The sequence below is a fragment of the Gadus morhua genome, chromosome 9 (genome assembly GCF_902167405.1).
Source record: "Gadus morhua chromosome 9, gadMor3.0, whole genome shotgun sequence".
NCBI lineage: Eukaryota > Metazoa > Chordata > Actinopteri > Gadiformes > Gadidae > Gadus > Gadus morhua.
The window spans coordinates 12,685,380-12,709,205 of NC_044056.1; the positions used below are offsets into that span (position 1 = coordinate 12,685,380).

The 23,826-nt window shown below is 51.9% G+C and overlaps 1 protein-coding gene across 3 annotated transcripts; it reads left to right on the top strand.

The window, feature by feature from the left end:
* Window positions 1-93: 93 nt before the first annotated feature.
* spg11 (SPG11 vesicle trafficking associated, spatacsin) lies at window positions 94-23,798 on the top strand. 3 transcript variants are annotated; one of them, XM_030366701.1, is made up of 39 exons: window positions 94-415; window positions 632-834; window positions 1,414-1,713; window positions 1,917-2,154; window positions 2,413-2,514; window positions 2,718-3,091; window positions 3,510-3,670; window positions 4,071-4,182; window positions 4,363-4,518; window positions 4,883-5,109; window positions 5,208-5,384; window positions 5,608-5,679; window positions 5,783-5,907; window positions 6,711-6,889; window positions 7,704-7,899; window positions 9,150-9,347; window positions 9,418-9,530; window positions 10,677-10,984; window positions 12,240-12,306; window positions 12,521-12,683; window positions 12,957-13,153; window positions 13,262-13,349; window positions 13,535-13,694; window positions 14,557-14,829; window positions 15,075-15,275; window positions 15,526-15,633; window positions 16,060-16,219; window positions 17,367-17,581; window positions 17,774-18,539; window positions 18,646-18,791; window positions 20,058-20,262; window positions 20,637-20,735; window positions 20,975-21,108; window positions 21,262-21,375; window positions 21,537-21,705; window positions 22,057-22,133; window positions 22,353-22,508; window positions 22,625-22,776; window positions 23,372-23,798. In XM_030366701.1, exons 1-39 carry the CDS (start codon window positions 207-209, stop codon window positions 23,553-23,555), a joined length of 7,284 nt encoding a protein of 2,427 aa, XP_030222561.1. In that variant the 5' UTR covers window positions 94-206; the 3' UTR covers window positions 23,556-23,798. The 3 variants fall into 3 exon arrangements, with proteins under 3 accessions (XP_030222561.1, XP_030222563.1, XP_030222564.1); XM_030366703.1 differs by having other exon boundaries at window positions 20,640-20,735; XM_030366704.1 differs by having other exon boundaries at window positions 14,557-14,784.
* The last annotated feature ends 28 nt before the right edge of the window (window positions 23,799-23,826 follow it).

Genomic DNA, 23,826 nt, shown 5'->3' on the forward strand with positions numbered 1-23,826 from the left:
TGAATTCCGAATTATTTAATCAACTCTTCAGACACTTTTCGATTAGCCGGCCTGGATCAGCTGACCTCCACGTCATGTGACATCCACAGCATCATGTGATCATTCTATTGACATGAAGCTCCATGATGCTACAGTTGTCAGGAGATGACCATATCTAACCCAGTAGCTCCAGTGTTCCTCCGTGTTCTTATCCTCTTATAGCCACCATGTCGCAGCAGAGCAGCGGCCTGGAGGTGCTGCTGGTCCCGGGACACCCGCTGCTGGGCCGGGTCAGTGCCGGGGACAGGGTGGCCCTTCTGTCCGGCGGCGCGCTGCTGGGCCGCCTGGAGCCCCAGGGCGCGCTGACCGTCGGGGACCTGGCTGACCGCGGAGAGGTCCTTGGGGGCTCCGCCACACTGGAGGGGTCCTACTCAGAGTAACTATGTGGCTTGTCTCTGAGGTCCTGTTTATATCTGTTGGTCGTCCAGGATTTTCTTCTACTGAGTAGAATTAAAATATAAACCTTTTTACCAGACCTCTATGTGAAGCATATTATTATGTAAGCACAATTTGTTGGATTAGTTTGATTACATTGATGTGTGTAGACAGAGACTACTTTTCCTTATCTATTTGTGTTGTGTCTGTTCATTAGTTTTGCCTGGGAGGAGGTTACCCCTGAAGGAGGAGAAGGAGGCGGAGGAGGAGGTGGCCCATCCAGGCTGCTCGCGGTCACAGGCAGCCAAGACGTGTGTCTGGTGACGGTTGTGACGGGGGCAGCTGATGGAGTTGGACTGGTGTGTGTGTCTGAGTGCCCCGCCGGCCGCCTGCTGAAGATGGCAGAGGACAGCGGGTTCAGTGAGTGTGGACAGACTTTTTAAATTAATCACTAGGATGACTCTGCATGTTCAGTGTTATCATTATTCACTATGATGCTAGTGTTGATCATTATTCACTATGATGTTAGTGTTGATCATTATTCACTATGATGTTAGTGTTATTATTCACTATGATGTTAGTGTTGATCATTATTCACTATGATGTTAGTGTTATTATTCACTATGATGTTAGTGTTGATCATTATTCACTATGATGTTAGTATTATTATTCACTATGATGTTAGTGTTGATCATCATTCACTATGATGTCAGTGTTATTATTCACTATGATGTTAGTGTTGATCATTATTCACCATGATGTTAGTGTTATTATTCACTATGATGTTAGTGTTGATCATTATTCACTATGATGTCAGTGTTATTATTCACTATGATGTTAGTGTTGATCATTATTCACCATGATGTTAGTGTTATTATTCACTATGATGCTGGTGGTTCGATGTATCTTTGGACGAGGAGAAGGGAAATCTGAGGATCTAGCGAGATGCATTGAAATGCATTTATTTATAATCACATGAAAAAAAAACCCTTTCTCCAGGCGTCTCCAGGCTCCAGAGTGTGAGGCTGCTGAGCTTCCAGGACTCCTGCTCTGTCCTCCTGCTCAACTCCTCCCTGCTTCTCACCCTGCACTGGAGACAGGAGGTGCAGGGTGAGGAGGAGGCCCGGGACCCAGAGGAGAGCCAGGACCTGGAGGAGAGTCAGGAGCTGGAGAAGGAGGAGGAGGAGGTGCAGATGGTCTCCTCCTGCTCCCTCCTTGTTCAGGGGGAGCAGGAGGAGGTGTCCTCCTCCTGTCTGTCTGCAGGAGTTCTGTTCCTCCTCTGCAGGAGTGGACTGATCTGTATCCTAACTCACATGATTTACTAGTAATTAGTAACTAGTACTATTACTACCACATGGTTTGATAAACTATATATGATGTATTACTATCACTGTAAGTCTAATGTAATTATTATACCTTGGTTTGGTAAGGGTGATGTGGGTTAGTTGAAGTGTAACCTGGGTTAGTTGAAGCGTAACATTGTTTCTTTAACCAGACACCAGGTGGTTATGACATCACGGCCGGCAGTCTGCTGGCGACTGTCGACCTGCCCTCCTACCTGGGCTCGCTCAGGGAGGAAGAACCCTCCCCCTCCTCCCCCTCCCCCTCCTCCTCCGCCTCTTCCTCCCACTCCTACCCCGCCTCCTTCAGTCAGCTCCGTGTGTCGGCTGACCTGAGCACTGCCGTCGCTCTAAGCCCCACCCACACGGCGGTGGCAGTGGACCTTAACCACTACTTCAGGTAGGAGTGCTTGGTTTGGTTATTTTAGTTAGTTTAGTTAGTTCAGTTAGCTACAACGGGTGAGTTAATAGGGATGTGCTGAGTCTCTTAAAATGAAGCCTTCCTTTGATAACGAGGTATCATACATAGATAACCGATATAATATAATTGCAATGTATATAACAGATAGTAGTTTGATAGTTGGTACATGTGAAGGCGTTGAATATTGTGAAGCTGTGACACACACTGCAGACCTGATCCAACTGGCTGCCCCCCCAGGACCCGCCCAGACCACCTGCTGGGAGTGGAGGCCCCTGGGTGCCTGATGACCCCTGAGGGAACCTCCAGGGCCCGGGACGCTGGCTCTCTCAACACCGACCGGTGAGCAGTGCTAACATGTGGGGGATATCCGCGATGCCTTCAAACCCCTCTTATTGTTACTGAGAATTCTTTGGTACAATCCTGATGGTTGCCTTTGACTTCGAAGTTGTACATGTTTTATTTCAACTTTTCGGTGCGACATGGTTGACCTGGTTCTTCTCTGACCCAGTTCTGTTCTGTCCCGGTTCTGTTCTGTCCCACAGGTCTTGGGGAGCGCGTCTGGCCCGGCTGTACAGCACTGCCCAGGGCCCCGCCCCCTCCCAGGGCCCCGCCCCCTGGTTCTCCGGTCTGCCAGAGGTGGCGTCCCGCATGGCTCTTTCCCAGGCCCGGCTGTCTTTCAGCAGAGTGCCACCGGGGGGTGCCACCGCCCTGTTCTCGGTCCCTGCTTCCTCTTTTGCTTCGTTGCTTTCCGTATCCCAATTTTCTGCCCTGGTTACCTTTGTATCCCCTGACGACGGCCAGTCCAGTGTGGCATTGTGGGATTTAGAGTCCCAGGCTGTGAGCTACCACCGGTGTGAGTCAGCGTCTACGGCGGTGAAATGGAAAGGACCGCAACACACTGCGCTTTTAATCAAGAGTGAGTAACATATAGACCTTTTAATCAAGAGTGAGTAGCATAGAGCTTTAAATCGGAGTGAGTAACATATAACGCCCTGAATCAAGAGTGAGCTACACATAGAGTTTTAAATCAAGATTGAGCTACATAAAGAGCTTTAAATCAAGAGTGAGTGACATATAGAGCTTAAAATCAAGAGTGAGTAACGTATAGAGCTTTAAATCAAGAGTGAGCCACATATAGAGCTTTTGATGAAGAGTGATTAAAGAGGACCTTATTAAACTTTCCAGAGGGTACTAAGTCAGTCTTCCTCTCTCCAGGGGGTCCTAAGTCAGTCTTCCTCTCTCCAGGGGGTCGTAAGTCAGTATAACCCTCTCCAGGGGGACTTAACTCAGTTTAACTCTGTCCAGGGGTCCTAAGTCAGTTTTGCTCCCTCCAGGGAGTCCGGGGTCCGGTGGTGGTCTCTCCCAGGTGATGTTTGATGTGGACCAGCAGCGATTGCTCAGCAGGCTGATGGTGTTCGGGAAGGCAGCGACGGTGGACGCCCTGTGCCACCTGAATACATGGGGCCGTTGTTCGATCCCGATGCACGCCCTGCAGGTAGGGGGCGCTCCCACCAACACACCAACAGGGCTGTGATGAAGCTCCATGAACTCAACCTCTTGGCAGTCGGCTGGTCGCAGGTCAAAGGTTCTGTGAGTGAAGCCCAATGCCCCCAGCCCCTGTGAGCCTCCTGGGGCAGGAGCCCCTCACAGGGGGAGGGGCTTTGAGGAGCAGAGCTCTCCTTGTTTGAGGAGCAGAGCTCTCCTTGTTTGAGGAGCAGAGCTCTCCTTATGTTTGAGGAGCAGAGCTCTCCTTGTTTGAGGAGCAGAGCTCTCCTTGTTTGAGGAGCAGAGCTCTCCTTGTTTGAGGAGCAGAGCTCTCCTTGTTTGAGGAGCAGACTCCGGAGCTCTCCTTGTGTTTGAGGAGCAGACCTTGACCCTTACCCTGTGCTTCACAGGCAGGGCTGAAGAACCGACAGCTGGACACGGTGGACCTGTTTCTGAAGAGCAAAGAGGAGATGCTGTCCCCCAGTGAGCTCCCTCCGGACCCGCGGGGCGCCCTGCTGTCCCGTAAGGAGACCCCTCAGCCACGCCCTCAGGGCGGCGGCTGGGGTTGTTGTCATGGTGATGTCTCATGTGGTGTCATGGTGATGTGTCGTGATGGTGATGTGGTTTCATGGTGATGTGTTGTCATTGTGACGTGGTTTTATGGTGATGTGTCGTCATGGTGACACGTTGTCATGGTTCCAGGTGTGCAGGAGGTGTGCCCCGCCCTGGACCTGCTGTGCTGCTCCATCAGAGACGGCCACGCAGAGCTGCAGTCCAGAGCGTTCTCAGAGCAGCTGCTGAGGACAACCCTGACCTTCCTCCAGGCCCAGCTGAGGACCGCCTGCTGCAGCACGCACCGTGAGACACACACACACACACACACACACACACACACACACACACACACACACACACACACACACACACACACACACACACACACACACACACACACACACACACACATTGAGACACACACACACACACACACAGTGAGACACACACACACACACACCGAATCAACGCACACACACACACACACGCACACCGAATCAACGCACACACACCGAGAGACACACACACACACACACACACACACACACACACACACACACACACACACACACACACACACACACACACACACACACCGAGAGACACACACGCACACACCAAGAGACACACACGCACTCACCGTGGTTTTATTATGGTCTGTCCTCAGAGTTGGACGCAGAGCTTCAGAGCTGCGTCTCCATCCTCAACCGATACGTCTTCCAGCTGTGGACCCTGATGAGGTCATTCCCCTGGGCCTCCAGCCAATCAGAGCCAGCAGCACCCAACCACCTGACCGCTGACATCCAATCAGAACCAGCCGCACCCAACCACCTGACCGCTGACAGCCAATCAGAAACAGAACAGCACCAGAGATGGGAGCATCTCTCCACCGAGGTGAGCCACCACACACACACCAACCCTCTGCACACAGCCCCCCACTACCAGGATGAGTCTCAACTGTGTGTGTGTGTGTGTTTGTGTGTGCGTGTCAGGAAGCGGTCCGGCGGGCCGTGCTCTGCGGCCGGCTGCCCTGCCTCCAGGCCTTCCTGCGCTCCCAGAACAGACCAGAGCAGACGCTGCCCGAGCTGCGGAGGGTGGGCCTGCAGCACGCCTTCCGCTGCCTGGCTCAGAGGCAGCTGCCCCACGCCACCACCCTCTTCAGGAACATGGTGCCACACCCACACACCGTATCCATGGAAACATGACCAATGAGCTTCATGTACTTTATCAACGTATCTACCTCGTATCTAATGGTTATTCTTCGGTGTGTGTGTGTGTGTGTGTGTGTGTGTGTGTGTGTGTGTGTGTGTGTGTGTGTGTGTGTGTGTGTGTGTGTGTGTGTGTGTGTGTGTGTGTGTGTGTGTGTGTGTGTGTGTGTGTGTGTGTGTGCAGGGTTTCCATGTCAATGAGGTGCTCCACAGTGTGTGTCTGTACACCGACCAGAAGGAGCTCCGGGACTTTGTGGTGAGAACCAATCAAAATCCTCCAACGTTTTTGCTCCTTTATTCCTATTGGCTCTGGGTTTGTCAATCTGCTTGTGTGGGCGGGGCCTGTGTGTGATTGGCAGGTGGAGGAGCTGACCAGAAAGCAGTGTTTCTCCCATGAGGAGACCCAGAGGGTGCAGTTCTTCAGGGAGGTGGAGAAGCTGGGAGCCACTGCCAGGCTGACACATCCTCCCCAGAACTCTCTGAGGTACAGACCTCCTCTCTCCTCTCTCCTCCACCCCAGAACTCTCAGAGGTACAGACCTCCTCTCTCCTCTCTCCTCCACCCCAGAACTCTCAGAGGTACAGACCTCCTCTCTCCTCTCTCCTGCACCCCAGAACTCTCTGAGGTACAGACCTCCTCTCTCCTCTCTCCTGCACCCCAGAACTCTCTGAGGTACAGACCTCCTCTCTCCTCTCTCCTGCACCCCAGAACTCTCTGAGGTACAGACCTCCTCCCTCCTCTCTCCTGCACCCCAGAACTCTCAGAGGTACAGACCTCCTCTCTCCTCTCTCCTCCACCCCTGAACTCTCTGAGGTACAGACCTCCTCTCTCCTCTCTCCTCCACCCCAGAACTCTCTGAGGTACAGACCTCCTCTCTCCTCTCTCCTCCACCCCAGAACTCTCTGCGGTACAGACCTCCTCTCTCCTCCTCTCACTCCATCTTCATCACACTACACACGTGTTAGGGTAAGGGTTAGGGCTAGGCTTTCGTTTCATTGGATTCCTTGGTTAACCTGGTTCCATGGTAGACCTGGTTCCATGGTAAATGGTTAACCTGGTTCCATGGTAGACCTGGTTCCATGGTAGACCTGGTTCCATGGTACATGGTAGACCTGGTTCCATGGTAGACCTGGTTCCATGGTACATGGTTAAGCATGTCATCCTGTCAGGCTTGGTTGGTCCGAGGGTTCAGGGTTGTGTTCTTGGTTCAGGGTTGTGTTCTTGGTTCAGGGTTGTGTTCTTGGTTCAGGGTTGTGTTCTTGGTTCAGGGTTGTGTTCTTGGTTCAGGGTTCTGGAGCTGGCCCATTCAGACCCGCAGCAGGACCTCACTCTGCTGGGCCTGGACCCGGACCCGGACTGTGTCCCGGGGGGAGCAGGACTGTGGAGCCGACTCCGGCTGGACTGGATAAGACACTGGACCCCGAACGCCCTCAGCAGTGTTCGGCTGTCCCGCTTGCAGGATGAAGGTACGGCTCCTCACCGCTAGGGGCGCTAGGGCCCAGAAGTACGGCTCCTCACCCCTAGGGGCGCTAGGGCCCAGAAGTACAGCTCCTTACCACTAGGGGGCTAAGGCCCAGGTGACTGTACCGGCTCCTCACCACTAGGGGCGCTAAAGCCCAGGTGAAGGTAAGACTCCTCACCACTAGGGGCGCCAGGGCCCAGGTGAAGGTACCGGCTCCTCACCACTAGGGGGCTAAGGCCCAGGTGAAGGTACCTGTCCTCACCACTAGGGGGCTAAGGCCCAGGTGACGGCACCTGTCCTCACCACTAGGGGGCTAAGGCCCAGGTGAAGGTACCTGTCCTCACCACTAGGGGGCTAAGGCCCAGGTGAAGGTACCTGTCCTCACTACTAGGGGGCTAAGGCCCAGGTGACGGCACCTGTCCTCACCACTAGGGGGCTAAGGCCCAGGTGACGGCACCTGTCCTCACCACTAGGGGGCTAAGGCCCAGGTGAAGGTACCTGTCCTCACCACTAGGAGCGTTAAAGCCAATCTAAGTCACACTTATTCTAATCCGCTCCTTATGCTAGAATTCTGGAAAAGGATACGACTCAGCTGCTAAACGTCACGACCACCTGACACACCCACACTAACTGGTGCTAACACTGACCGGTGCTAATTTTAACGTGTGCTAACCTATCAGACCTTCGAAACATTCCACATCATGCTAGCCTATGCTAGTAGGTTGTAGCAGCTGTCTCAGCCAGCATGGCGTTAGCGTCAGGCTGTGGGGACTGGGAGGAGGGCTCCTAGACTGACAGAGCTCCTGTTGTCGTCGTAGCGGTGGTCTCCTGCGACGCCCAGACCCTGTGGTCCCACCTGACCGCCCTCAACAACCAGCAGCGCCTGAGCCGCTGGATCCAGAGCTCAGAGGACCGCGACGCCCCCTGCTGGCCGGCCATCACACCGCAGCTGGTCAGGGCACACACGGCCTGCTGCGACCACACCAGGGAGCAGCTGCTCAATCTCCTGGCCAGGTACATAAAGCACCACAGTACTCACCATAGTACTACTGCAGTACTAACCCTGGTACTACTGCAGTACTAACCCTAGTACTACAGCAGTACTAACTCTAGTACTACTGGAGTACTACTGCTGTACTACTGCAGTGCCAACCCTAGTACTATTGCAGTACTGACCCTAGTACTACAGCATTACTAACCCTAGTACTACAGCATTACTATTGCAGTACTAACCCTAGTACTACTGCAGTACTAACCCTAGTACTACAGCATTATTATTAGGGGTCCAAGCCAACAGGTTGGATCCCTATTGTTTTTGTAAGGATTTTTATTCCAGCAGCTAAAAGTGGTACTACAGCCCAAACCGTAAATGGTGCACACACGCCAATTACATGACTAGATCCAGGTCCGTGAGGTGACGGCAGACGACCAAATCCAGACACGCCGGCCACTAGGTGGCGCTATACCAAGGAGAAACACGTTTGGGGCTATAGCTCCCACACCGAACCTCCCACAGTCAAAAACTTGTACCCACATTTCACTGGAGTCTGCTGCATCTTTTGGCATAGGCCACGCCCATTTGCGTCTATAATTTTTTTTCGCTAAATCGCGAAAACCGCAAAACTGTTTTTCCCTACTCCTCCCACATTTCTTGACCAATTGACACAAAACTTTGCACACGGCATCTTCAGACCTACACCAAAAGAAATCCTGCATTACTTTTTTGATCCGACCTTCGACGACGAAACGGTAGCGTTTTGAATATTGGTTTATTAGCAAAATTAGACGTGGAAAATCCAAAATCCCAAAAAATTCAAAATTACACATCGGATCGACTCCAAGTTTTACACACATGTTGGTGCTAACCTTAATGTCGTACGATAAAAAAATCGGAAAATTTCGCCATTAGGGGGCGCCATAAACGAGGAAATTGTATATCTCCTACAAAATTTCGCCGCGAAAAACGCTACACTGACTTCTCGCTACTCCTACCACAGTCAAATCCTTTGTATCCACAGGTTCAGGGTAGCGTTTTGAACACATGCTTCGCATTGTGCCGGCAAAACGCACATTTCTTGTCACGTTGTGCCGGCGAAATGCACACTTCTTGGACCCCTGCATAACTGCTTGCAGTTCTAGTTGCAGTACTTACCCTAGTACTACTGCAGTACTAACCCTAGTACTACTGCAGTAGTACTAGGGTTAGTACTGCAGTACTACTGCAGTACTAATCCTAGTAATGAGCTGTCTTGTGGTCTCTCTAGGAAGGGGATCTTTGCAGAGGGGGAGGAGCTTGATCTGCTGATGTGTCGTCTGGTCCAGGTGGGGGGAGTGATGTGTGACACCACCCCTTCCCCCCGATACCACCTCCCGATTGGCCCAGAGCTCCACACCCACTTTATCACCCACTGTCTGAACAACAACCTGCAGTACCTCCTTTACACCTACCTGCAGCATCACAGGTGTGTGTGTGTGTCTGTGTGTGTGTCTCTTGTGTGTGTCTCTGTGTGTGTAACATGCGTCTCTGTCCAGGCTGACCCAGAGGGCCCTCCGGGTCGGGGTCCCGGGCCGGGGGAACCTGGAACAGGACCCCCCCTGGTTCCACATGATGCTGAGGGTCCAAGAGGCTGCCCAGGAACTGTCAGGTGACTTCCTGTTTCCTCTCTGCCCCCCCATTCAAGTGACAAGTGTTCTATATGATTAAGGTGTTTTCCTCCCAGGGTTCTAGAGGATGAAGGCGTTCTCCAGGGTTCTAGATGATGAAGGCGTTCTCCAGGGTCTAGAGGATGAAGGCGTTCTCCAGGGTTCTAGCTGATGAAGGCGTTCTCCAGGGTTCTGGGTGATGAAGGCGTTCTCCAGGGTTCTAGATGATGAAGGCGTTCTCCAGGGTTCTAGATGATGAAGGCGTTCTCCAGGGTTCTAGAGGATGAAGGCGTTCTCCAGGGTTCTAGATGATGAAGGCGTTCTCCAGGGTTCTAGAGGATGAAGGCGTTCTCCAGGGTTCTAGATGATGAAGGCGTTCTCCAGGGTTCTAGATGATGAAGGTGTTCTCCAGGGTTCTAGAGGATGAAGGCGTTCTCCAGGGTTCTAGGTGATGAAGGCGTTCTCCAGGGTTCTAGATGATGAAGGCGTTCTCCAGGGTTCTAGATGATGATGGCGTTCTCCAGGGTTCTAGGTGATGAAGGCGTTCTCCAGGGTTCTAGATGATGAAGGCGTTCTCCAGGGTTCTAGAGGATGAAGGCGTTCTCCAGGGTTCTAGAGGATGAAGGCGTTCTCCAGGGTTCTAGATGATGAAGGCGTTCTCCAGGGTTCTAGATGATGAAGGCGTTCTCCAGGGTTCTAGAGGATGAAGGCGTTCTCCAGGGTTCTAGATGATGAAGGCGTTCTCCAGGGTTCTAGATGATGAAGGCGTTCTCCAGGGTTCTAGATGATGATGGCGTTCTCCAGGGTTCTAGGTGATGAAGGCGTTCTCCAGGGTTCTAGATGATGAAGGCGTTCTCCAGGGTTCTAGAGGATGAAGTCGTTCTCCAGGGTTCTAGATGATGAAGGCGTTCTCCAGGGTTCTAGGTGATGAAGGCGTTCTCCAGGGTTCTAGATGATGAAGGCGTTCTCCAGGGTTCTAGGTGATGAAGGCGTTCTCCAGGGTTCTAGGTGATGAAGGCGTTCTCCAGGGTTATAGGTGATGAAGGCGTTCACCAGGGTTCTAGAGGATGAAGGCGTTCTCCAGGGTTCTAGATGATGATGATGGTGTCCTCCAGGGTTCTAGGTGATGATGGTGTCCTCCTCCCCAGACCCAGAGCGGCTGTTCCAGGCCAGTCTGACCAGCGCCCAGGTGCTGGTCCCGGGGGGCCAGGCGTCCCTCAGCAGCCTGCTGCTGGAGGGCCACGGCGTGGTGGCGCTGGCCTCACTCATGTTCCCGCCGGGGGGCGTGGACGGGGTGGTGGCCCCGGGGTCCGGCCCCCCCGCCCACAGCCTGGACCACCAGCTGCTGAGGATGGCCTTGGGCCCTTACCCCAAGCTCCGCTCCGCCCTGTTCCCCCCCGGGGGCCCGCGGGCCGGCCTTGGGCCCCCCGACGTCTCCATCTACCAGCTGCTGCAGGTACAGACCATGTATACTCTAATACTACTGTATCGCCAATATTACTATGATATACAGTATACTCTAATACCACTGTATTACCAATGATACTATGATATACAGTTTACTCTGATACAGCAGTATTACCAATAATACTATGATATACAGTATACTCTGATACAGCAGTATTACCAATAATACTATGATATACAGTATACTCTGATACAGCAGTATTACCAATAATACTATGACACACTGTATACTCTAATACTACTGTATTATTAATAATACTATGATATACAGTATACTCTAATACTACTGTATTATCAATAGTACTATGATATACAGTATACTGCCCGCGGGCACCGTGTTGGTGACCCCTGATATACAGTATACTCTGATACAGCAGTATTAGAGTATACTCTAATACTGCTGTATTATCAATAATAATACTACTCTGTTACCAATTACACTATGATATACAGTATAATCTAATACTATGATATATATATATATATATTAGAGCTGTCAGTTAAACGCGTTATTAACGGCGTTAACGCAAACCAAATTTAACGGCGTTAAATTTTTTATCGCGCGATTAACGCAATTATTTTATATTAAAAAAAAAGAAGTTTTTTTTTTTTTTTTTTTTCTTTGGCTCAAAACAAAGAAGCAGTAGCCTGACTGCTATGTTCAAATGACATTTGTTCAAAGCAGTCGTTTAATTGCACTATAGGCTCTTTTTTTGTATCGTCCTGTTTTGATCATTGTATATGCCAATGTTGTTATCAATAAAAAATCATTTGCACAAGGCAAGCCGATGCACTTCACCATGTTGATAAGAGAATCAAAATGAGAAGAATTATGGGACAAAAAAATCAAGGGATATTTAGCATAGAAAAAGAATTTGCGATTAATCGCGATTAATTAGAGTTAACTATGACATTAATGCGATTAATCACGATTAAATATTTTAATCGCTTGACAGCTCTAATATATATATACTCTGATACTACTAGCAGGGTTAGATGGTGAAGGTTTAGTGTTCCTGTTATACAGTAGGGATTAGATGGTTAAGGTTTAGTGTTCCTGTTATACAGTAGGGATTAGATGGTTAAGGTTTAGTGTTCCTGTCATACAGTAGGGATTAGATGGTTAAGGTTTAGTGTTCCTGTTATACAGTAGGGATTAGATGGTTAAGGTTTAGTGTTTCTGGTGGAGAGTGAGGGTTAGATGGTTGTGGTCTAGTGTGTGATGTTTTCCTCTGTGTCTCCAGTCTCTTCATCCTCTTCATCAGTCCCGGCTGTTTGGCTGGCAGACTGCCAACCCACTGCTGTCCACCGGTACGGCCAATCACAGCGCACCCCTGACCATCACATCACACACTAACCAATCACATCACACCACTGACCAATCACAGTGCACTCTAACCAATCACAGCGCACACTAACCAATCACAGCGCACCACTGACCGACAAGTCATACACTAACCAATCACAGCGTACCCCTGTCCAACACATCACACACTGACCAATCCCACGCCCCCCTCTGGTCCAGGGTCGTCGGAGCCCCCCCACTTCTCCAGCCCTCTGCTGGTGAGCCGCTGGGCGCTGGTGGAGCGGATGGACTTCCTCTACTTCCTGCGCCACAGCCGGCCCTCCTACGCCTACGCCAGCTTCCTGCTGCACGAACTGGCCGGCTCCGCCGACATGACACCACCGTGAGTGGGAGGAGCTAGGAGGAGGTGGGAGGAGTTAGGAGGAGGTGGGAGGGGTTAGGAGGAGGTAGGAGGAGTTTGGGGGAGTTAAGATGAGTTAAGATGAGTTTAGAAGTATTTAGAAGAGTGAAGATGAGTTAAGAAGAGTTTAGAGCAGATGAGAGAACAGGGGAGTTATGAGGTAAGGGGGAGTTGGTATCTACTCTGGCATGTCTGAACTGTGTGCGTGTGTGTGTGTGTGTGTGTGTGTGTGTGTGTGTGTGTGTGTGTGTGTAGTGTGCAACAGGCCCTGCGTCAGGCCTCCAGGCTGGCCCTGCTCTCCTGCAGCCAGCCCAGCGTGGCAGCAGCCTGCCTGGGCTTCCTCCAGCTTCTGGGGGCCCCAAGCCTGGGGCTCCGCGTGGACCTCCGTGCCCTGCGGCTGCTGCAGGCACACAGGGGCCACAGGGGCCAACGGCCCCGCCTGGACCTGCTGGGTAACCACACAACGCAGGCCCAATTAATAATATATAGTAGTGTATAAATAGTAGTATACGGATTATATAGTAGTTATGGTTTTAATATAATGTTTGGTTTCATGCTAGGTGAGGCGAAGCCAGGGGCAGCTCAAGAGCTGATTGGTTACCTGGAGGAAGCTGTGACTGACAGCCTGGAGCAGAGAGGCATCACAAGGTACCACCCCGGTCCCTGCTGGTCGGGACCAGTTTGAGATGATCTGGACTGGTATTAATGTGTGTGTGTGTGTGTGTGTGTGTGTGTGTGTGTGTGTGTGTGTGTGTGTGTGTGTGTGTGTGTGTGTGTGTGTGTGTGTGTGTGTGTGTGTGTGTGTGTGTGTGTGTGTGTGTGTGTGTTCCCAGGTCTTCCATGGAGGCTGGCCAGGAGTGGGCGGTTCCAGTCCAGTTCTGTCAGCTTCACTCATTGGCCCTCAGCTCGGTTTATCCGGCCCACTGTGCTGCTGACGGGCAGTGGCTCCACTTCCTGCTGTTTGTCCAACTGCACAGTTTCCCCCCCAACCAGGTACCATAACCTTAACCAAACCATGTAGCTTAACCCAACCATTTACCTTAACCTTAACCCAACCAGGTACCTTAACCTAAACCCAACCAGGTACCTTAACCCAACCAGGTACCTTAACCCAAAAAGGTACCTTAACCTTAACCCAACCAGGTAACTTATGGCGCTTTTCCACCGGCGGGTAACCTTCGGACCCAGCACGCCTCAGCCCAGTAGTGGGGGTGCGGTATAGCCCAGCTCAGTTACGGCTCACGTTTCGACCGCCTAAAGTACCCTTATGGTACGGCAGGTTTTAAGCTTGAAGGCGATAACCGCGGCAGCTATGTAAGCATCGTGACCTCATAGCAGCCCGACACAGTTTTGCCTGCTATTAAATCCAAGGAAAAAGAAGAAAGCGACACAATAAACAATGTAGGACGTCAATAAGGACGTCAAACTTTTGTGCAACATTTTCTTAAATAAACTAAGCTTTCGCCATTGTACAGATCTTCCTCGCGGGTACTGCGTTTGTTTGTTATTACCCCCCTGTCGCACGGAACTGACGACTCTGTCGACCAATCAACTGACGGTGTGTGTAGCTCAAACTTGCCGGCACCCTTTCAGACGTCTCAGTACCTCAACGTAAGAGTACTACTACCTTAACCTTAACCCAACCAGATACCTTAACCTTGACCCAACCAGGTACCTTAACCCACCCAGGTAACTTATCCCTAACCCAACCAGGTACCTTAACCAAACCAGGTACCCTGTTGTAAACAAGTCTGTTTACCTGTTTAGGAATCACCTGTTCACCTGACTACCCCTTTACCCCGTTCACCCGTTCACCCGTTCACCCGTTCATCCGTTCAACTTTTCACCGTTCCAGGTGAGGACCCTTGCCTCCCAGTTTGGCCCCGCCCTCCAGGGTCACCTGAGTCTGGCGTTCGAGGAGCTCCGCCTCCAGGGCCCTGGCTGGCCGGCTCCGGGGCCCCAGAGGGGGCTGCTGCAGGTGGCCCTCCAGAGCCAGCAGGACCGCAGCCCATGGAGACGGCTGCTGGGGGAGGCCCTGGAGAGACGCTGCCCCCTGCTGGCCGTCCTGGCCGCCTGCGCCCAGGTCAGAGGACTGGGGTTAGCCCCTCCCAGTACCACCTACTGGGAGGTAAGGAGCACACTGACTGGTACTGGGAGGTTAGGACCACTTGACTGGGACTGGGAGGTTAGGAGCACACTGACTGGGACTGGGAGGTTAGGACCACCTGACTGGTACTGGTACTGGGAGGTAAGGACCACCTGACTGGTACTGGGAGGTTAGGATCAGACTGATTGGCCCCCCCAGGGCACCCAGGTGAAGGTCAGGGTGGGACTGACCCACAGTACCAACCAACGTCCTGTTGTGATTGACAGGGGGCGGAGCCTCTGCAGTGCTTGTGTGTCTGGGTGCTGACCAGCGTTGATGATGTTACGGCGGCGGAAGCCACAGCCCACCTCCAGGACGCTGCCCAGCACCACGATTGGACCCTCCATGACCTGTCAATCATCTGGAAGAACACTCTGAGTGGAGGTCGAGTGAAGCCCCTCCTCCTGGGCTTCACACTGTTCCAGAAGGTGGGGGATATACATATGCTCTGTAATACTATGTACTCTGACTACTATGTACTCTGTATAACTATGTACTCTGAGTACTATGTACTCTGTAGTACTATGTACTCTGCATAACTATGTACTCTGTATAACCGAGTTACTGAGTACTAAGTTCACATATTAGACTAGTCATGGAAAGTAGTGTGACACTGAATCCTATCGTCTGTCTGTCTACCTGCCTGTGTGTCTGTCTGTGTGTCTGTCTGTCTGTCAGGAGAGTCCTCTAGTGCTGCTGTTGGAGATGTTTGAGCTGTGTGCTGAGTTCAGGAACTACGACGCGGCCAGAGACAAACTCCTGCTCTTCCAACACTCCCTCCTCTCAGTAAGTCAGCTGCTATGGAGACACAGCATCCTGTTGTTAAGGGGACGCAGCCTCATGTTGTCATGGGGACGGGGCTCAGGTCACGCTGTAGTTAGTCTGTAATTCATTAGTGGACATCGTTGTGGGTATACAATTTACCTGAGGCTCTCTCTCTATCTCACTCTGTCTCTCACTCTGTCTCTCTCTCTGTCACACTCTCTGTCTCACTCTTGATTTCACTCTGTCTCTCTTTCTGTCTCATTTCCTGCCTACCTCTCTCTGTCTGTCTCTCTCTCTGTCTCCCTCTGTCTATCTCTCTCTTTGTCTCCCTCTGTCTGTCTCTCTCTCTGTCTGTCTCATTCTCTGTCTGTCTGTCTGTCTCTCTGTCTCTGTCTCTGTCTCTGTCTCTGTCTCTGTCTCTCTGTCTCTCTCTCTGTCTCTCTCTAGTTGCGGAGCAGTGGTGCTGTAGGTGGGGTTCCCCAGGAGTGGGTGGAGAGCCAGGCGTCGGTGCTCCTGATGGTGCTGTTCCAGCGGAGCTCCGACCACTTCCACCTCCAGAGACTGGTGCAGCTCCTCCATCACTCAGAGCACAGCCTGCAGGCCCACGGTCAGACTGCAGCACGGGTGGAGCAGATCCATAGGACATGTTAGGGTGGAGTAGATCTATAGAGGATCTATAGAGGATGTTAGGGTGGAGTAGATCTATAGAGGATGTTAGGGTGGAGTAGATCTATAGAGGATGTTACGGTGGAGTAGATCTATAAAGGATGTTACGGTGGAGTAGATCTATAGAGGATGTTAGGGTGGAGTAGATCTATAGAGGATGTTAGGGTGGAGTAGATCTATAGAGGATCTATAGAGGATGTTAGGGTGAAGTAGTTTTATAGTAGATGTCTAGATCCATAGTAGATCTGTAGATCTAAAGTAGATCAATAGTATATCTCTAGATCTATAGTCGATCTATAGTTGTAGATGTGTAGATCTATAGTAGATGTGTAGATCTATAGTAGATGTGTAGATCTATAGTTGATGTCTAGATCTATAGTGGATATGTAGATCTATAGTAGATGTGTAGATCTATAGTAGATGTGTAGATCTTTAGTAGATGTCTAGATCTATAGTAGATGTCTAGATCTATAGTAGATGTCTAGATCTATAGTAGATGTGTAGATCTCTAGTAGATGTGTAGATCTATAGTAGATGTGTAGATCTATAGTAGATGTCTAGATCTATAGTAGATGTCTAGATCTATAGTAGGTGTCTAGATCTATTGTAGATGTCTAGATCTATAGTAGATGTCTAGATCTATAGTAGATCTTTAGTTGTAGATGTGTAGATCTATAGATGTGTAGATTATAGTAGATGTGTAGATCTATAGTAGATGTGTAGATCTATAGTAGGTGTCTAGATCTATTTTAGATGTGTAGATCTATAGTAGATCTATAGTAGATGTGTAGATCTATAGTAGATGTGTAGATCTATAGTCGATGTGTAGATCTATAGTCGATGTATAGATCTATAGTAGATGTGTAGATCTATAGTAGGTGTCTAGATCTATTTTAGATGTGTAGATCTATAGTAGATGTGTAGATCTATAGTAGATGTGTAGATCTATAGTAGATGTGTAGATCTATAGTAGATGTGTAGATCTATAGTAGGTGTCTAGATCTATTTTAGATGTGCAGATCTATAGTAGATGTGTAGATCTATAGTAGATATGTAGATCTATAGCGGGTGCTGTCCTGTCTCCCCAGGAGTGGACCTGGGGGTTCTGGCCCGGCTCAGCACGGTGCTCCAGGGGAGTCCAGTCGGCCTCCCCCTGGCCCTGCTCTCCCGCTGCTCCCCCCAGGTCCTCCAGGAGGAGTACCAGCGCCTCCTGGAGGAGCTGGTGGCCGCGGGGCTGCTCTCCCGGGCCCAGCGTGTCGCCCAGCTGGCCGGCATTCCGGCCGATGCCTTGCTCATCAACCAGGTCAGCGGGATCTCTGTCTGTGGGTCTGCCTGTCGGTGGGATGCCTGTCTGTGGGTCTGTCTGTCTGTGGGTCTGTAAGTCTGCCTGTCTGTGGGACTGCCTGTGTGTGGGTCTGCCTGTCTGTATGCACAAAGACTTTTGATGCGGTGTTTGTTGAATGTCAGACTCCTGATTGGTTTGTTTCATGTGCAGCTGCAGCAGGACGTCCAATCACAGCGGTCGAAGCGGCGCTGGGGGCGGGAGGAGGTGAGGGTCCTCTTCTGGAGGCGATGTCACCAGCAGCTTCAGGGCCACGCTCCCGACCCCCAGATCGCCGCCCACTTCTTCCAGGAGCAGGCCGGCGCCCGGCCGCTCTGTGCCCAGGAGCGGTGCCTCCTGCTGGGCATGGCGGGGCACTGGCTCTCCCTGGTGGAGCCCACGCCCCTGGAGCGCCTGGAGGCCCTCGAGAAGGAGAGCTGGATCAGCAGGCTGCAGGAGGAGCGGCAGGAGGAGCAGCAGCAGCAGGAGCAGGAGGAGCAGAAAGAGGAGAAGGAGGAGGAGCAGGAGGAGCAGAAAGAGGAGAAGGAGGAAGAGGACGCGGTGTTGAACCCAGGTGGAGACACCACCTCGTATGACTCCCTGATGGAGGAGTTCTCCTTCTCCAGGATCGCGGCCCTGAACCACGACTCCTACCTGAGTCTGGCTGGGCTCCCGGGGCCCGATCCCCCTCCCCCTCCCCCTCCCCAAGAGGGGGCGGACCCCCCGATGGGCCCCGCCCGACGCCGCCTCCTCGGCCGCCTGATTGGCCAGCTGCTGGACGAGGGGCGTGTCCACGAGGCCTCCCGGGCCTGCCGGTACTTCTCCGTCCACCTGCCCGACGTCTGGCTGGCGCTGCGCTGCCGCGAGCTCGCCACCGGAGGGGCGTCGAACCCGCAACTGCAGGAAGGGACGTCTGATCCTGGGACCAGCGGGCCAAGCTGTAGGTGGTTCAGACCCTGACTCCTCCCCCCCTCCCCCTCTCTTCTTCTCCTTATTCGTGATCTAATCCTTAACCCATCTCTCATCTCTCTCTCTCTCTCTCACAGCTCCTTCTAGCGGTAGTCCCTCGTCCTTCGTGATGCTGCCCCCCCCCGACGACCCGGTCCTCACCCAGCTTCAGGCGCTTCTTAATCAGTGTCACCACGGCAACAACTACTGCAGGCAGATCCTGAGTCTGTACCAACTGTCCAAGGTACATGCTAACAGCAGCGCTAACGGCTGCTAAAGTACTGCTAAGAACTAGCATACAAATATAGTAATAATACTTGAACTGGCAGCGCCAACAATGAGCTATCCTAGCTTGTACCATGGTCTGGGGGAATACTCGATTCTGATTGGCTGCAGGGTGTGAATTAACCCCTGATATACAGACACCTGCTAAGTAGTTCCAGTCAAATTGTCTGTTCAGCCTTCAAAACGAGAGCTTGTAAATTGTGAAAAATGCATTAAACTGCATTCAGAGAACGTGGTTATATGCTATAGACCCTATAGTATCTGTGGTTTAAAGGCGGGGACGAATTTCAAATTATAAATATGTACACTTTATGTTGAAAGTATAGATAGACTGTCGCGATTCCCATTGAAACGAATGGCGCGGTGATTCAGTCCTCAAAACGAGAGCTGGTAAATTGTGAACAATTAATTAAACTGTAAACGCGGTTATATGCTTTAGACCCTAGAGTATCGGTGGTATAAAAGCTGGGACGAATTTCGAATTATAAATATGTACAATGCATAACTTTAGCTCTCTGGCTCATAGCTGAGCGGACTAGAATACCTTCCGTTGCCAAGTCGTAACTAAGGTCCGTCCTATTTACTGGAGGAGTGAACAACGTTTCCGTTGCATAAGAACCTTACAGGATGGTAATGATTATTCAAGGTATTAGTCAAACCCTCAGGCGTTACCAGGGAAACAAAGTTATGGCTTTTGAAAAACTTTATATTTGGATTGTAAAACACATGAAAATATAAATGAATGGTCTTAATTTATTTTCTTTGGCAAGTGACCGTGGTATAAGCGGGATATTGCCCTTCGAGGTGTCCATTTTCAGGAATTAATGGACTTCGCGGAGGCAACCCTTCTAAGGCCTCTGCGTCGTCCATTAATTCCTGATAATGGACACCTCGAAGGGAATTATCCATTACATACAGGCTAGTATCGCTATCCTAGCATACAGGCTAGGATCAGCTATCCTAGCATTCAGGCTAGGATCAGCTATCCTAGCATACAGGCTAGTATCAGCTATCCTAGCATACAGGCTAGTATTAGCTATCCTAGCATACAGGCTAGTATCAGCTATCCTAGCATACAGGCTAGTATTAGCTATCCTATCATCCAGGCTAGTATAAGATATCCTAGCATCCAGGCTAATTCAGCTATCCTATCATCCAGGCTAGTATCTGCTATCCTAGCATCCAGGCTAGTTGAGCTAGCCCCAGTTACACCTCCTCCTCCCAGGACCTGCGCTGCTCCTTCGAGGAGCTGAGCCAGGAGGAGCCGCAGACGCTGCTGGACAAGCTGCTGCGCTGCGGCCACCCGGAGCGGTACCGCCGCGCCGAGGCCTTCGTCAGGGCCCAGGGCCTCGCCCCCGAGGCCACGGCCCACTTCCTGGCCAACGCAGCGCTGCACGGCCTGCAGGCCGAGCCCCCGGAGCCCCCGCTTGGTGAGTACTCTAACCCCTACCTGCTCCTTAATGACCTGTCTCTGTACTGTCTAACCCCTACCTGCTCCTTAATGACCTGTCTCTGTACTGTCTAACCCCTACCTGCTCCTTAATGACCTGTCCCTGGACTGTCTAACCCCTACCTGCTCCTTAATGACCTGTCCCTGGACTGTCTAACCCCTACCTGCTCCTTAATGACCTGTCCCTGGACTGTCTAACCCCTACCTGCTTTGACAGACAAGTGTAATGTGTGTGTTGTGCCAGCAGACAGACAGACAGGTGTAATGTGTGTGTTGTGCCAGCAGACAGACAGACAGGTGTAATGTGTGTGTTGTGCCAGCAGACAGACAGGTGTAATGTGTGTGTTGTGCCAGCAGACAGACAGGTTCTGAGGCTGTGTGGAGACTCCAGTCTACTTGGGCGCCACCTGCTGGACAAGATCCCCACCCTGAGAGTCAGCCAGGTGGCCTGCTGTAAGACACACACACACACACACGCACGCACACTGACTCTATGGGTCCAGCGGTGGAGCTGCGTGTCCTGGCCCACCGCTGCTTTACTATGTATTGTATCACTATGGGTCCAGCGGTGGAGCTGCGTGTCCTGGCCCACCACTGCTTTACTATGTATTGTATCACTTTGGGTCCAGCGGTGGAGCTGCGTGTCCTGGCCCACCACTGCTTTACTATGTATTATATCACTATGGGTCCAGCGGTGGAGCTGCTTGTCCTGGCCCACGACTGCTTCAGCCTCAGCTGTGACATGGAGGGAATTGTACGGGTGCTCCACGCCGCACGCCACCTCAGCCACGCCCACTTGGCGCCCGGACAGCACTTCAACCTGCTGGTAAACCCCGCCCCCCCCCGAGCACTTAGCCCCTCCCCTATGTAGCCCTGCCTCTTTTAGCCACACCTCACCAAGCCCCTCCTCTTAGTTTGTTTACTTTGGTTTGTGTGCGTGTGTGTGTGTCTGTGTGTGTGTGTGTGTGTGTGTGTGTAGGTGCGGCTGCTGACCGGGATCGGTCGCTATGACGACATGACCTACGTGTTCGACCTGCTTCATCAGAACCACCGCTTTGAGATCCTGCTGAGGAAGAAGCTGGACATACACACCGTAAGAGCACACACACACACACACACACACACACACACACACACACACACACACACACACACACACACACACACACACACACACACACACACACACACACACACACACACACACACCTCTACCTCACTGTGTGGGGGCGTGTCCTCCCTGGGCGTGTCCAGAGCTCCAGTCTGAAGGCGGCCCTCCTGGACTACATCAAGCGCTGTCTCCCTGGCGACAGCGAGAAGCACAACATGGTGGCGCTGCACTTCAGCATGCGCCGCGAGATTGGGGAGAACCACGAGATGGCCGCGCGCACGCAGCTCAAGATCATCCACTCTCAGCCCTGGGGTGAGCTAGCACACTGCTAGAGAGGGAGCTAGCCTACTTCTAGGGAGGAAGCTAGACTAGCATACTGCTAGGGCAGAAAGCAGACGCACTGCTAGGGAGGGAGCTAGCCTACTGCTAAGGGGTGAGCTTGCCTAGCATACTGCTAAGGAGTGAGCTAGCCTAGCGTCCTGCCATGTAATGAGTTAGCCTGGGGTACTCCCATGTAATAATTTAGCCTAGCGTCCAGCCATGTAATGTGTTCACCCAGCGTCCTGCTATGTAATGAGTTAGCCTAGCATCCTGCTATGTAATGAGTTAGCCTAGCGTCAGTTTCTGTAGTACCAGGGTCTAACAGGCGGTTTGTGTCCCCAGCCGTGACCCCGGAGCTGAGCAGCTCTCTGACCAAGGTGCTTGGCCTCCTTAAGGACGCCGCCGAGAGCTACCACAAGGTAGGCTCCTCCCCCCCCCCCCCCCCCCCCCCCCCAGATCACACCAGACCCACACGTCTGTGACGGAACCATTATCAATCAATATCCTCAACATTAAAGTATTAAATATGTCTGTTTTCAGACTTTTAGTTTGTATGTTTGATACGGCAATTTATGTTTAGTTTTAAGATATGGGGGCCTTAATGTGTGTGCGTGTGTGTATGTGTTTGTGTGCGTCAGGACGAGTGCGTGCGCCAGGCCTCCCGGTGTGTGCGTCTGGCCCGGCTGGTGGTCCTCCAACTCCACCTCCTCTCTCAGGGCTCGGACCAGCGGCTGATCAACCTGCAGCCCGCCGAGACGGGTCCCGCCATGCTGGCCCTGCCGCGCTGCTACCAGGTACTGTGTGTGTGTGTGTGTGTGTGTGTGTGTGTTAAGTGTGTGTTGTGTGCGCAGGTATGTGTGTGTGTTATATGCATGTAGTTGTGTGTGTTAGTTGTTGGTTTTGTGTGCAGGTGTGTGTCCTGGCAGAGGCGTATGAGCAGGGCGTGGACTGGGCGGGGCTTGTGTACCAGAAGGTGGTTGTGGGCGGAGACTTCGTGTACCTGGAACAGCTGAAGACCTTCTGCCCGCTGGGCGGGGCCCTGATGGAGGAGGTCTCTACCAGGTAGGTCCTCAGGTCTCTACCAGGTCCTCAGGTCTCAACCAGGTCCTCAGGTCTCAACCAGGTCCTCAGGTCTCTACCAGGTCCTCAGGTCTCTACCAGGTCCTCAGGTCTCAACCAGGTCCTCAGGTCTCAACCAGGTCCTCAGGTCTCAACCAGGTCCTCAGGTCTCAACCAGGTCCTCAGGTCTCCAGTAGGTCCTCAGGTCTCAACCAGGTCCTCAGGTCTCCAGTAGGTTCTCAGGTCTCAACCAGGTCCTCAGGTCTCTACCAGGTCCTCAGGTCTCCAGTAGGTCCTCAGGTCTCTACCAGGTCCTCAGGTCTCAACCAGGTCCTCAGGTCTCAACCAGGTCCTCAGGTCTCTACCAGGTCCTCAGGTCTCCAGTAGGTCCTCAGGTCTCCAGTAGGTCCTCAGGAGGTCCTCAGGTCTCCAGTAGGTCCTCAGGTCCACTGGACCAGGGAGACCCAAGGCTGCTCTGGGGTCTATTTAGTTGCAACACTGTGTGTATTGTGTGTAACACTGTGTATTGTAGGTGTTACACTGTGTGTATTGTGTGTATCTACGAGTAACACTGTGTGTAATCATGTGTGTGTGGTAGGATGTGTGTGAAGGAGGCGGTGGGCGGCAGCAGCAGCCAGAACCTGAAGCGGCTGCTGGCCCAGTGTGAGGACGTGGTGACCCGCTACCGCCTGGCCTACAAACACAAGCTCACCGACCTGGCCCAGAGCCTGCTGACCGACGCCCGCACCAGCAGCTACCTCAGTGACCACCTGGCTGTGTGACTGACTGACTGACTGACTGAATACCACTCCGTCAGACTCACTGACTGACTGACTGGATCTTCAGAGCTGACTGTTGCTCTGGGCCTTATTACCACGTTGGGCAGATTAACTGAGTTTGGAGTTCTGCATTCTGAACACAACAGAACCTGTAATATTCATATTAAATCAGCATTTTCTATATAATTCATATTATTTTCTATATCTCTATTAAAATATTCCAATATGCCAGTTGAAAGACTAAAATTGATTGATTACTTATTTGCAGAAAACC

Excerpts from the sequence above, each read along its gene's own strand:
- spg11 (XM_030366701.1), top strand. The coding sequence starts at position 207 with ATGTCGCAGCAGAGCAGCGGCCTGGAGGTGCTGCTGGTCCCGGGACAC. Across the intron at positions 12,684-12,956 it reads TCCGCCGACATGACACCACC|TGTGCAACAGGCCCTGCGTC; the intron begins GTGAGTGGGAGG and ends GTGTGTGTGTAG. Across the intron at positions 21,109-21,261 it reads GACAGCACTTCAACCTGCTG|GTGCGGCTGCTGACCGGGAT; the intron begins GTAAACCCCGCC and ends GTGTGTGTGTAG.